Source organism: Cinclus cinclus, chromosome 4 (genome assembly GCF_963662255.1).
Source record: "Cinclus cinclus chromosome 4, bCinCin1.1, whole genome shotgun sequence".
Classification (NCBI taxonomy): Eukaryota; Metazoa; Chordata; class Aves; order Passeriformes; family Cinclidae; genus Cinclus; species Cinclus cinclus.
The window spans coordinates 66027845-66041185 of NC_085049.1; the positions used below are offsets into that span (position 1 = coordinate 66027845).

Below are 13341 nucleotides of genomic sequence, written 5' to 3' on the forward strand. Positions count from 1 at the left end.
TTAGATTTTTTTTAATTCTTAGGTTGTTTTTTTTCTAAATTATTTTATTTAATTTTATTTAATTTTTATTTAATTTCAGCTGTCGCCGGGTAGCGCTGAGGAGAATTTTTGCCTCTTCAGCCGTCCCTGTAATAAAAACAACATAAGAATTGTTCATTAAAATAAAAGGACTACCAGGAGTTCAATAAAATAACAGAAAATAGAACCGGATCTGAGAGGGCACAAGTCATGCACCCGTAGTCCACAAGAATGTCTCGGTTTGTTTGAGCTGAGTTAATTAACCATACTTAAGTATCCATTGTTCAACGTGTAAAAAGGATCTACTGATAAGGCAGAGGTTCTGCCGGGAAGAGGAGTCTTCTTCATTCCAACGACCACCGGAGGGCAAAGTACGACCCCTATCAACAGGCAGTGCCAGCGCAGACACGATTGCAAAAGGGACAGGTACACCAGAAACAAGGGGTATAAAACCCAAAGGACTGAGAGAGGAAAGTGCGCGCCGCTGGTGGAGCGCTAACTCCCGGCCACCCAGCGCTGCTTTTGCTTGTTACCGCTTGCTTAATAAATTCCACTTGTTGATGTACAATTGGCTCTGAGTCAGTGTGTGTGACAAACGCTTATAACAAATACTTATAACAGCAGAGACAGGGATGACCCCGCAGCAGGATCCTGGATGTCCCTGTGGCAGGGACAGCAATGTCCTTAAGGCAGGGTCAGGGATGTCCCCATGGCAGGGACAGGTGCCCAGCTTGCAGCACCCTGTGCTGTTCCACGGCTGCCTCCCCTTCCTGCGACGGGACAAAGAAGGCTGGGAATGGCTGGGCTGGGACAGCCCAGGCATTCCCTGGTCCTGCCTCTGCTCCCTGTCACTCTCCATGGCCCTCCCACTGCTGTCTTCCAGTGGAAGGTGCTGATCGGGGCCACGGATCTGGCTAAGCCGGGCCACAAGGCCGAGGTGTTCCAGATCAAGCAGATCCTGGTGCACAATGGCTACGTGGCCGCCACGGCCAGGAGCAACATTGACCTCCTGAGGATGGACCAGCCCGTGGAGTGCAGCGACTACATCCAGCTGGGCTGTGTGCCCGACAGCTCCCTGGCAGTGCCCGAGCTGAAAACCTGCTACATTGCGGGCTGGAGAGCCACCCCGGGCAGCGGTCAGTGCCCCACGGGGCTGAGGAGGGGTTGGCAACCACAGGGACACGGCCGGGCCGGCCCGGGGCAGAGGCCAAAGCAGGCCCGAGCCACATCTGGGCCGTGCCCCGGAGCCTTGGGCAGGGCCAGAGCGGGACAGGGGCACAGCCCGGCCCTGGGCAAGGGGCTGTGCCCAGGCCGGTGCCGGGTGCTCAGTGCCCTCTGTGCCCGCAGCCCGGAGCCCACGCCTGGTGCTGCAGGAGGCCAAGGTGCAGCTCATGGACGTCCAGCTGTGCAACAGCAGCCGCTGGTACGGGGGGGCCGTGCACCCCCAGGACCTGTGCGCGGGGTACCCGCGGGGCGGCATCGACACCTGCCAGGTGTGGGCGTGGGCACAGGGTCTGGGGCACAGGGACCCCAAACACGGCCCCATGGAATCCCTCACACCCAGCACAGGGACCCCAAACAGGGCACCATGGAATCCCTCACACCCAGCACAGGGACCCCAAACACAGCACCATGGAATCCCTCACACCCAGCACAGGGACCCCAAACACGGCCCCATGGAATCCCTGACACCCAGCACAGGGGTCCCAAACACGGCCTGGCACTGGCTGGGCGTTGCCCGGTGTCCTCCCATCCCAAGGGCCCTTCCACTGATGAGTTTCCCTTCCCCATCCATGTGTCCCTTGCCCATCCGTGTGTCCCTGCCCAGTGTCCCCTTGTCCCCAAGGCCTGCCACTGCCCACAGAGCCCACCTGGTGCTCCCAGCACCCCCAGGTGTGGATATCCTGGAATATCCATTCCCTGCCCAGCCCTGCTGACTGTGCAGAGATGAGAGAGCCCACCCTGAACCAGCCCCATCCTGCTGCCAGCCTGGAGCCCCCAGCCCCACAGCAGAGCCTTCCCATGGGAATCCAGCCAGGAACGCGGCTCTGGCGGGGTTGGGATGGGAAGAGCAATGGCAGCAGCCCCTGACCCCTCTCTCTGGGCGCAGGGGGACATCGGGGGACCTCTGGTCTGCAAGGACAACGTTGGTGACTACTTCTGGCTGGTGGGACCGGCCAGCTGGGGCCGAGGTTCTGCCAGAGCCAGGAGGCCCGGGGTGTTCACCTCCAACCAGCACTTCCACACCTGGATTCGTGTCCACACCGACACGAGCCCAGCAGCACCATCAGCGGCTCCTGAGCCCACCCTGAACACACCAGGACAGGAGCCAGGCACCATTTCCCTCCCAGAAATCACCCTGAAGCATGTCCTCATGAAGCTGCAGGAGCTGGTGGAGGAGCTCAAGAAGAGGATACGGGGAGCAGGAGAGAGAGCAGATCCTGCTGTGGCTACAGAGGATCCCCCAGCTGGGGCCGTGGCTGTGGTGCCAAAGCCAGCCCCGGTGCCCAGGGCTGCTGTGCCCTGCCCACACTCCTGCCTCTGAGCTGCTCAGGTTGATTGATTTAATCCTTGGAGTAAATGTGTTCCTCCCTGTTCTGGGGGTTTAGGGGTGGAATTCTCTGGTTCTGTGATCCTAAAAGCAAAACCATGCATCTGCTCGTTTCCACTTTGAAAGCACAAAAGGTAAAGATCAGCGGTTAAAAACGATTTACTGCAGTTAGAAAACAATTTACTGGAAACAGCAATGAGATAAGGAATCCAACCATTATTCACAGAAGTACTAATAAGAAATTAATTACACATTATTAGTAAGACAAAGCAGTGATTTACATGGAAAACCTGTGACAACACCCACTTTTATTCCCACTGGAAATAATGCCCTTGTCTGTGGAAGTGAGAGTCCCTTGTCCCTGGCAATGACATTGGGGTCCTGGACATGACCCACTCCCAGGTACTGGGTAAAAATGATTCCTGTGGCCAAAATCAGGACACCCATTCTCCACATTTTCAGTCCAGTTCAGTCTCCTGGGAAAAACAAGGATTTTGGAAAATGAGTGGGGTTGGGCCTGGTTTGGGGGGAGATGAGGGGGAGCCGGGGAGGGGAGGATGGGACTGGCAGATGGAGAGGAAGAAACTTCTCCAGCCCAGGACTCCTCCAGCAGAGCTTCAAGCGTCCCAATCCCAGGAAAAGTCATTGAGAGGGACAGGAATGGGGGCAGCTGGAGCTGCGAGTCCTGGAGTCCTGTGGAACTGGTGGAAGTGCCACCCTGAGTTGATGCTGTCACCCAGGGCTGTCCCCTGTGTCACCAGCTCCTGGCTCTGAGCTGCCCCATCCCACTGCCCCCAGTATGCCCTCAGGATGGGGACCCCTGGATCTGGGACATGCCCTCTGGTCCAGTGGGATTGTGGCTCCCAGGAGCTGTCCTGGTTCTGGAGAAGGAGCTGGAGCATGATCTCTCCTCCTGGAACAAGCCAGGATCCTGCCCAAGGCCTCACCAGGAATGTCCCACACGGAGCACAGGGCCCTGCTCTCACTTCCCAGTGCATTTGGGGTCCCCTGACACCGTTTCACCCCAGCTCTCCGTCACTCCAAGGGGTCCCCCCGAGCTGTGGGGCAGCTCCGAGGCTGAGCGAGGTGATTTGGGATGGGGGCAGGAAGGTTTGGGGGTGTCAATGCGGGGAGCAGCGGCAGCAGGAAGGTTTGGGGCTGCAGTTGGGGGCACAGCAGGGCTGCAGCGAGGGGTCCCGGCCCTTCCTGATCTGGCTCTCCCCGAATTCCAGGCACTGCTCCAGCAGCACTTTCTGCAGGGTGATGTCCCTGAGCACCTGCAGCACCTCGGGGCTCGCCTGGCCCTGGAGCAGGTCGTAGTTCTCCGCAGGGTCCGACTCCAGGTCGAAGAGCAGTGGGGGCAAGTGCGGGGTCAGCGGCGTTAGCCCCTGGCGCGCCTGGTCCGGGGTGCTGCTGCTATGGAAGGAACCTGAGAAACAAAACCTAGCTGGGCACTGAGCCTTCTCCTGGGGCTCTGGGCAGCAACAGCTCACCTCAGAACCCCCCAAAACAGGAGGCAGCACTGACCTTGGGTGAAGAAATGAGCCTTGTACTTGCCCAGGCGGACGGCGAAGGGGCCGTGCAGGGGGTCGGGGGATGGAGGGTAGAAGAACACGGCCTGGCGAGGGCTCTGGGGGGACAGCATGGCTCAGCCCACCTGGGCAAGCCCCCGATGGCAGCAGCAGGCCAGGAGCCCCAATCCTGCAGCTGGAATTTGGGCACAGAGCCCATGGGGCAGCCTGGACACAACTCCCGAACCCTGGATGTGCCCAAATCCCGGCTGCTCCGTGGCCAGCAGGACTCACCTTCCCCGAGCCAAAGAGCAGCGGGCTCAGGTCGAAGCCATCCAGGGCCACCTTGGGAAGGGCTGCTCCAGCCAGGGCACTCAGGGTGGGCAGGATGTCCAGGGTACTGGCCAGCTCATGGGTCACTCCTGGCACGGGGAACACCCAAGGGGCTGATCCCGCTGCCGTCCCTGGCCCGGGTTTGTCCCAGCTTGTCACCCAGGGGGTGGCACGGCCCAGCCTGGCTCACCTGGCGTGATCCTGCCTGGCCAATAAGCCACGGCTGGCTCCCTCATGCCACCCTCGTAGGTCGTGCCCTTGCCACATTTGAGGTGGCCGGCGCTGCCACCACGTGCCATGCGCAGAGTGGAGGGGCTGGGGACAATGGGGACAAGGAGCAACTGCCACCCGGTGCCAGGGCCATACTGGCCAAGGGGGCAGTGACAAGGGTGGCCTGGTGCCAGCCTGACTCTGCCACCCTTAGGGGCAGGGCAGAAGTCAAGGGCTGTGACACGTACAAACAGGGCAGGGTGACACTGGTGTCACTCATGCAGAGGGAACTGGGGGACATTTAGGGGGGTCACATTCCTGCCCAAACCCTGGGGGACATTTGGGGGTGTCACACTCCTGCCCAAGGCCTGGGAGGTTTGTGCAGGACTCAGCTGAGTCCCGGGAACATGGAAATCACGCCCTGTGTCCCATGCAGAGCAGGAACCCGAGGTGACACTTGTCACTGCACCATGACAGCTCTGCCACCCCCAGCCCCCTCACCCATTGTCAGAGGTGAAGAACACCAGGGTGGAGTTCTCCAGGCCGTTGTCCTGCAGGGCCTGCAGGAGCTGTCCCACAGAGCCATCGAACTCAGCCAGTGCATCCCCGAAGGGTCCCCTCTGCATCCGTCCTGAAAACTCCTGGCTGGCAAACTGGGGGTAGTGGGTATGCTGGGAAAGGACACAGAGCGCTGGCATCAGCCCCCCTGGAGCTGCCCAGCTCTGTCAGGGATAGGTAGCACCCCAGCCAGGACATGGAGAGGTGACATCAGCTGAGACAACACTTGTCCCCAAATCTCAGCAGTGGCACAACAGAGCTGAGCACTCAGGAGAGGGTGGGGAGCTCCAGAGTGGGAAGTTTCCCCTGAGGATGGCACAGGGAAGAGGGGAAGGCTGCAGAAAACAGTGGCCTAAAAGCACCATCCCAATGAGATCTGCTTTGGTGTGGGAATGGCAACCCCAGGTTATCCAGCAGCAGATTTTGGGGTGGCAGGAGGGGAGAGGCTTCCCAGTTCTTCCCATGGGACTCAGCCTCTCCTCTCCTCTCCTCTCCTCTCCTCTCCTCTCCTCTCCTCTCCTCTCCTCTCCTCTCCTCTCCTCTCCTCTCCTCTCCTCTCCTCTCCTCTCCTCTCCTCTCCTCTCCTCTCCTCTCCTCTCCTCTCCCACCCAAGGGCCCGGAAAATCCACCCATTCCCACATGGGAAGCGTAGTAGAGAAGGAAGGGGAGGCCTCGGCGGGCACAGTCAGCGATGAAATCCCGGGAGAATTTGTTGTAGAGGGGCACGAGGTCGGGGAAGGAGACGGGCTGCTGAATGATGCTCTGGTTCCAGAGCAGCGGCAGCGGCACCACGCCCTGGTCGCACGTCCCAAAACACTTGGTGTCTGGTGGGAAACAGGTCAGGTTCTGGCAGGGGCCCTGGGAAAACAGGATTTTTTTGATTCCAGCTCTAGCGCAGGGCAGAGAAAGAAAAGAACAGGGGGTGAAGTGTCCCAGTGGCCTCTCTCCCAAACAGAAGCCGCTCCCAGAAAACCAGGACCCTAAAAAGTGCAGCAAGGCTGTGCGGCTCCCACCCAACATCCCTGAAGATTCCCACACACCTGGATGCTCTCAGCTGGTCATGGGAATAGGGCACGCCCAGGAAGTGATCGAAGCCCTGGTGCACGGGCAGGAAGGAGCCGTTCACGCCAAAGCCCAGGTGCCACTTGCCAACCATGGCCGTGGCGTAGCCCTGAGCCTTCAGCACCTCGGCCACGGTGACCTCAGCGAGCGGGAGCCCTCCCCGCGAGCCCGGGTCGAACACACCGGGATAGATCCCGGAGCGCACCTGGAGCCGGCCGGTCAGGAGAGCGGCCCTGGGCAGTGGGCGGACACGGCGTCAGCGGGACATCCCGGGACACCTCAGCTCCATCGCCGCCCGTTTATCCCGGGACACCGCGGCTTCATCCCCACCCGTTTATCCCGGGACAACCCACTCCATGCCAGCCCGTTTATCCCGGGACACCCCAGCTCCATGGCCACGCGTTTATCCCGGGACACCCCAGATCCATGGCCACGCGTTTATCCCGGGACACCCCAGATCCATGGCCACGCGTTTATCCCGGGACACCCCAGCTCCATGCCCACCCGTTTATCCCAGGACACCCCAGCTCCATGCCCACCCGTTTATCCCGGGACACCCCAGCTCCATGCCAGCCCTCTTATCCCGGGACAACCCAGCTCCATGGCCACGCGTTTATCCCGGGACACCCCAGCTCCATGCCCACCCGTTTATCCCAGGACACCCCAGCTCCATGGCCACGCGTTTATCCCGGGACACCCCAGCTCCATGCCAGCCCCTTTATCCCGGGACACCCCAGCTCCATGCCAGCCCGTTTATCCCGGCTGCAGCCGCGGGCGCCGTACCGGGAGGGGCTGCAGACGGCGGCGCTGCTGTAGAAGTCAGTGAAGCGCAGCCCGCGGGCCGCCAGCCGGTCCAGCTGTGGCGTGGCGGACGAAGGGTGCCCGTAGCTGCCCAGGTCACCGTAGCCCAAATCGTCCGCCAGCACCAGCACGAAGCTGGGGCGGGCGGTGGCCGCGGCTCGCACGGGCGGCGGCAGCAACAGCAGCAGCAGCCAAGGGTGGTACCGGCCCTGCGGCCCCATGGCGATGGCCTCGGGGTGCCCCGGGTGTCCCGGTGCTGTCCCCGGTGTCCCCGGTGCTGTCCCGGGGCGGTGCCGGCAGGAGCCGAGACGATCGCGTGATGCAAGCGACGGTCACGTGGCCCGCGATGCAGGCTGGGAGTTGTAGTCCCGAGTGGCCCTGTCAAGCGCGGGGTGCCAGGATGGGGCATCTAGGAATAGGCGTCCCAGGGAATGGCATCTGTAGAAAACGAGGTCCGCTTTCCTGGGAAATTTTTTAAAAGATTTAATAGAAGGCAATAAGAGGCAATAAAGCAAAAGGTTATAAAGGCCGGGTGCTCAGCATTCAGCCAAGAGCACGCCTGCTGCTTTGGAGATGCCCCTTAAATTCATCAGACAGTTTAATATTCATAGACCTATCATACGTTTTCAAACTTTCCTACAAACTGTTTTCCATACTCCAGGAACTGTTTTACATGGCCACTCCTTGGGTCCACCTTTTTAGAACATGTGTGTTTCTTGGCCGTGGTCTTAATTTACTTTTCTTATCTTAATTTTATTTTAGGTTGTGGTCTTCAATTTCTACAGACAGTCAGAGCTGGTAGCTGGTGTATCAGTAGCAGGTGTCTTCACTGGGTCTTATCCAACCAAGCACTACAAAAACACTTTATCAGCCTATGTTATTCCTAAAGAAAACTACATCTTAACAACCATTTCAACACCACATATCCAACCTAATATTTGCAAAAACCCGATACCAGAATATGCATTTATAAGAGCATCCCAGAGTACAGGATTGCCTCTGGGCAGCTCAGGAATATCCCCAGGGAGGAGACACCACTCTGGGCTGAGCACTGCCCCAGTGCAGAGCTTGTGTCTTCTGAGATTTCTGGGATCTCCCGATTCCTGGGACCAGCCCCTGCCCATTCCTCTGCTGCTACCCCTGGACCTCCAAAACAGAGCCTGGGCCCTACTCCTACAGCAGGAGTGGGATGGGGAGCCCTGGCAGCTCAGAGGCAGAAGCTGGTGACATAGGGGACAGCAGATTAGGGTGGCACCTGCAGCAGCTCCACAAGACTCCAGGACTCGCAGCTCCAGCTGCCCCCATTCCTGTCCCTCTCAGAGACTTTTCCTGGGATTGGGACACCTGAGGCTCTGCTGGAGGAGTCCTGGGCTGGAGAAGTTTCTCCCTCTCTCCATCTGGTAGTCCCATCCTCCCCTCCCCTCCGTGGCTACCCCCCATCTCCCCCTAACCTCACTCATATTTCCCAAATTGCCCCATCTTTGTTTTTCCCAGGAGACTGAACTGGACAACGTGGACAGCTGGAAACAGGAACAACTCTAATTCAAAGACAAACTGAGTTCACCGTTGGGGTGGGCCCAGGGCTCAGCACGGACAGGGCACAGCAGCCCTGGGCACGGGGGCTGCCTTGGGCACCACAGTCATGGCCCCAGCTGGGAATGGTTGCCAGAACTGGATCCCGCTGCTCAGGTTTTCTTTCCCTTCAGGAACTGCAGGAGCTCCAGCACCAGATTCAGGAATTTCCCCAGGATTTGTTGTTGGAATGAAATCACCGTAGAATCCTCTGGTTCTGGGTTGGGATTCTCCAGATCGCTCAAATCTGAGTCCGGCTCAGGCTCTTCCTCTGGTTCTGGGGGTGGCAGTGGGAAGGGCTCTGCAGGAGGAACATCAGCTCCAGGTGGGAGCAATCCCATCTGCACCTGGATCCAGGTGTGGAAGTGCTGGGTGGAGGTGAACACCCCGGGTCGCTTGGCCCCGGCACAGCCTCGGCCCCAGCTGGCCAGTCCCACCAGCCAGAAGTAGTCACCAACGTTGTCCTTGCAGACCAGAGGTCCCCCGATGTCCCCCTGCACCCAGAGAGAGGGGTCAGGGGCTGCTGCCATTGCTCTTCCCATCCCAACCCCGCCAGAGCCGCGTTCCTGGCTGGATTCCCATGGGAAGGCTCTGCTCTGGGGCTGGGGGCTCCAGGCTGGCAGCAGGATGGGGCTGGTTCAGGGTGGGCTCTCTCTCATCTCTGCACAGTCAGCAGGGTTGGGCAGGGAATGGATATTCCAGGATATCCACACCGGGGGGGTGCTGGAAGCACCAGGTGGGCTCTGTGGGCAGTGGCAGGCCTTGGGGACAAGGGGACACTGGGCAGGGACACACGGATGGGCAAGGGACACATGGATGGGGAAGGGAAACCCATCAGTGGAAGGGCCCTTGGGATGGGAGGACACCGGGCAACGCCCAGCCAGTGCCCGGCCGTGTTTGGGACCCCTGTGCTGGGTGTGAGGGATTCCATGGGGCCGTGTTTGGGGTCCCTGTGCTGGGTGTGAGGGATTCCATGGGGCCGTGTTTGGGGTCCCTGTGCCCCAGACCCTGTGCCCACGCCCACACCTGGCAGGTGTCGATGCCGCCCCGCGGGTACCCCGCGCACAGGTCCTGGGGGTGCACGGCCCCCCCGTACCAGCGGCTGCTGTTGCAAAGCTGGACGTCCATGAGCCGCACCTTGGCCTCCTGCAGCACCAGGCGTGGGCTCCGGGCTGCGGGCACAGAGGGCACTGAGCACCCGGCACCGGCCTGGGCACAGCCCCTTGCCCAGGGCCGGGCCGTGCCCCTGTCCCGCTCTGGCCCTGCCCAAGGCTCCGGGGCACGGCCCAGATGTGGCTCGGGCCTGCTTTGGCCTCTGCCCCGGGCCGGCCCGGCCGTGTCCCTGTGGTTGCCAACCCCTCCTCAGCCCCGTGGGGCACTGACCGCTGCCCGGGGTGGCTCTCCAGCCCGCAATGTAGCAGGTTTTCAGCTCGGGCACTGCCAGGGAGCTGTCGGGCACACAGCCCAGCTGGATGTAGTCGCTGCACTCCACGGGCTTGTCCAGCTCCAGCAGGGCAATGTTGTTCCTGGCCTTGGCAGAGTTGTAATTTTGGTGCAACAGGAGGGTCCGGATGTGGCGCAGCTCAGCCTCGGGGCCTGGCTGGCTCAGATCTGTGGCCCCGATCACCACTTCCCATCTGGATATGTCCCTGAGGAGAAGGAGATGGAGAAAGGGGTGTCATAGCAGAGTGAGGGACTGCAGTAGCGCCATTCGCTTCCTGTGCTGGGGACATCCCTGTGCTGTGGGGACATCGCTGCCCCTGTTGGGGTCCCATCCCTGTCCCTGCTGGGTCCCAACCCTGTTCCTGCTGGGATCCCAACCCTGTTCCTTTTCGGATCCCATCCCTGTTTTTGCTGGGATCCCATTCCTCTCCCAGTTGGGATCCCATCCCTGTCCCTGTCAGGTCCCATCCCTGTCCCTGCTGGGTCCCAACACTGTTCCTGCTGGGATCCCATCCCTTTCCCTGTTGGGATCCCAACACTGTTCCTGCTGGGATCCCATCTCTGTCCCTGTTGGGATGCCATCCCTTTCCCTGTTGGGATCCCATCCCTGTCCCTGCTCCTCCTTACCCTGCCCTAACAAAGCAGCTGGCCACTGTCAGCACCCACTGGGGGTGGATGAGTGCCCCCGAGCACATGTGCCACGTGCCATTGTCCAAGGTGGCCTGGATGCTGATGACACCAGGCCAGGCCCCTGGGTGGACCCCAGTGCCACCCATGTCCTGCGAGGTGTCTTCGAAAGAATCCCAGGATCCATAGTCAGAGTCCTGGGAATTTTCGGGAACCAGCGATCTGTGGTCGAAGGCCATGGGCCGGAGCCCGCAGGTGCCTCTGGAAGCACAAAGCCATCAATGCCCTGCTCGGGGACAGCAGGGACAGGGACCCCCAAGGGGCTCCTCTGTGCCCAGGCTGTGCCAGGGACCCCCCGAATGTCCCTGAGCCCCCCGGGGACACTGACCTGCACGTGTCCCAGGCGGCCCCCACGGGCCGGGCCAGGGCCAGCAGCACAAGCAGCCACAGCAAAGCCATCGGTGCCAGAGCAGTAGCAGAGGCAAAACCGAAGTGTCACCTCTGATGCCCACAGCCCTGGTGGTGCCCATGGAGCCACCAGGCGGGGCTGATGTCACAGAGGGGTGGAACGGAGCCGTGGAACTTTGGAATGGTTTGGGTGGGAGAGACCTTAACGACGGCGTGGTGCCACCCGAGCCATGGGCACGGCCACCTCCCGCTGGCTCCCGGGCACTTCCAGGGATGGCGCTGGCGCTGCTTCCCTGGAATTGTGGCGTTTCGAGCAGCAGGGAGGGATTGGATGAGGGAAAGGCAGCCATGGAGGAGCTCGGGCACGGGGGATTTGTGTCCCCTTGGGGCAGTTCCATTGTCACCACTGCTCCCCGATCCCAGCTCTGATCCCAAAGATTTGTGTCCCCTCAGAGGCAGCTCCATTGTCACCGCCTCTCCCTTATCCCAGAGATTTGTATCCCCTCAGGAGTAGCTCCATTGTCACTGCCTGTCCCTGGTCCCAAAGATCTGTATCCCTTTGGGGCAGATCCATTGTCCCCGCCTCTCCCCGACCCCGTCTCCGATCCCAAATCCATCCCCACCCCCCTCCGGGAACCGGGCACAGCCGGGATCGCTCCCCACGGAAGCCTCTCGGCCCGGGGGCGGTTCTGGGCAGGCAAGAGGTGACAGATGGCACCGGGATGTCCCCGCGCTGTCGCTGCCACCCCGCAGGCTCCAGCTGGAGCCATCCCGAGCGCATTCCCGACAGCGCTTCCCACAGAGCGCGTCTGCTCCGCTCCATCTGCGGCTCGGGCTGGCACGGGTGGGGGTGCAGGAGGAGGGGGAGGATGCCGGGGACACACCAGGAGCGGCAGGAATTTCCCCGGGAGCGGCAGGAATTGTCCCGGGATCACCAAAGGTTGAGGCTGGAGCTCTGCCGGGTCAATCCCAGCGGCAGAGTGGCCTGGAGCACGAGCGGAGTTTTGGATATTCCCGGGGATTTGGAATATCCCGCATTTCTGTACGCCTGCGCTGATTTCTCGTGCTCCTGGTGGTGTTTAGTGGTTTTTATTTAATTTCTACTTTTTAAATTTAATTTTTAGAATTTTTTTTAATTCTTAGGTTGGTTTTTTTCTAAATTATTTTATTTAATTTTATTTAATTTTTATTTAATTTCAGCTGTCGCCGGGTAGCGCTGAGGAGAATTTTTGCCTCTTCAGCCGTCCCTGTAATAAAAACAACATAAGAATTGTTCATTAAAATGAAAGGACTACCAGGAGTTCAATAAAATAACAGAAAATAGAACCGGATCTGAGAGGGCACAAGTCATGCACCCGCAGTCCACAAGAATGTCTCGGTTTGTTTGAGCTGAGTTAATTAACCATACTTAAGTATCCATTGTTCAACGTGTAAAAAGGATCTACTGATAAGGCAGAGGTTCTGCCGGGAAGAGGAGTCTTCTTCATTCCAACGACCACCGGAGGGCAAAGTACGACCCCTATCAACAGGCAGTGCCAGCGTAGACTCGATTGCAAAAGGGACAGGTACACCAGAAACAAGGGGTATAAAACCCAAAGGACTGAGAGAGGAAAGTGCGCGCCGCTGGTGGAGCGCTAACTCCCGGCCACCCAGCGCTGCTTTTGCTTGTTACCGCTTGCTTAATAAATTCCACTTGTTGATGTACAATTGGCTCTGAGTCAGTGTGTGTGACAAACACTTATAACAAATACTTATAACAGCAGAGACAGGGATGACCCCGCAGCAGGATCCTGGATGTCCCTGTGGCAGGGACAGCAATGTCCGTAAGGCAGGGTCAGGGATGTCCCCATGGCAGGGACAGGTGCCCAGCTTGCAGCACCCTGTGCTGTTCCACGGCTGCCTCCCCTCCCTGCTGCGGGACAAAAAAGGCTGCGAATGGCTGGGCTGGGACAGCCCAGGCATTCCCAGGTCCTGCCTCTGCTCCCTGTCACTCTCCATGGCCCTCCCACTGCTGTCTTCCAGTGGAAGGTGCTGATCGGGGCCACGGATCTGGCTAAGCCGGGCCCCAAGGCCGAGGTGTTCCAGATCAAGCAGATCCTGGTGCACAATGGCTACGTGGCCGCCACGGCCAGGAGCAACATTGCCCTCCTGAGGATGGACCAGCCCGTGGAGTGCAGCGACTACATCCAGCTGGGCTGTGTGCCCGACAGCTCCCTGGCAGTGCCCGGGCTGAAAACCTGCTACATT

General features: G+C 59.7%; 2 protein-coding genes across 2 annotated transcripts; both read right to left on the reverse strand.

Moving 5' to 3' along the window:
* Positions 1 to 2727: 2727 nt before the first annotated feature.
* On the reverse strand, positions 2728 to 7329 carry LOC134043315 (arylsulfatase A-like). Its single transcript, XM_062491479.1, has 8 exons — positions 7027 to 7329; positions 6218 to 6476; positions 5821 to 6039; positions 5125 to 5294; positions 4604 to 4728; positions 4375 to 4502; positions 4097 to 4199; positions 2728 to 3998 (listed from the first exon to the last, which is right to left on the reverse strand). The coding sequence occupies exons 1-8, from the start codon at positions 7263 to 7265 to the stop codon at positions 3691 to 3693; spliced, it is 1551 nt and encodes a 516-aa protein (XP_062347463.1). The 5' UTR covers positions 7266 to 7329; the 3' UTR covers positions 2728 to 3690.
* Positions 7330 to 8729: 1400 nt separating this feature from the next.
* Positions 8730 to 11145, reverse strand: LOC134043829 (acrosin-like). The gene is made up of 5 exons (XM_062492562.1): positions 11075 to 11145; positions 10687 to 10947; positions 10000 to 10265; positions 9643 to 9788; positions 8730 to 9110 (listed from the first exon to the last, which is right to left on the reverse strand). Exons 1-5 carry the CDS (start codon positions 11143 to 11145, stop codon positions 8730 to 8732), a joined length of 1125 nt encoding a protein of 374 aa, XP_062348546.1.
* Between the last annotated feature and the right edge of the window lie 2196 nt (positions 11146 to 13341).

Coding starts and splice junctions, on each gene's coding strand:
- LOC134043315 (XM_062491479.1), bottom strand. CDS start 7,265: ATGGGGCCGCAGGGCCGGTACCACCCTTGGCTGCTGCTGCTGTTGCTG. Junction 6,477..7,026: donor GCCGTCTGCAGCCCCTCCCG/GTACGGCGCCCG, acceptor CCCACTGCCCAG/GGCCGCTCTCCTGACCGGCC. Junction 4,729..5,124: donor TTCTTCACCTCTGACAATGG/GTGAGGGGGCTG, acceptor CATTGTCCCCAG/CCCCTCCACTCTGCGCATGG.
- LOC134043829 (XM_062492562.1), bottom strand. CDS start 11,145: ATGGCTTTGCTGTGGCTGCTTGTGCTGCTGGCCCTGGCCCGGCCCGTG. Junction 10,266..10,686: donor AGCTGCTTTGTTAGGGCAGG/GTAAGGAGGAGC, acceptor CCTTCTCCTCAG/GGACATATCCAGATGGGAAG. Junction 9,789..9,999: donor GAGAGCCACCCCGGGCAGCG/GTCAGTGCCCCA, acceptor CTGTGCCCGCAG/CCCGGAGCCCACGCCTGGTG.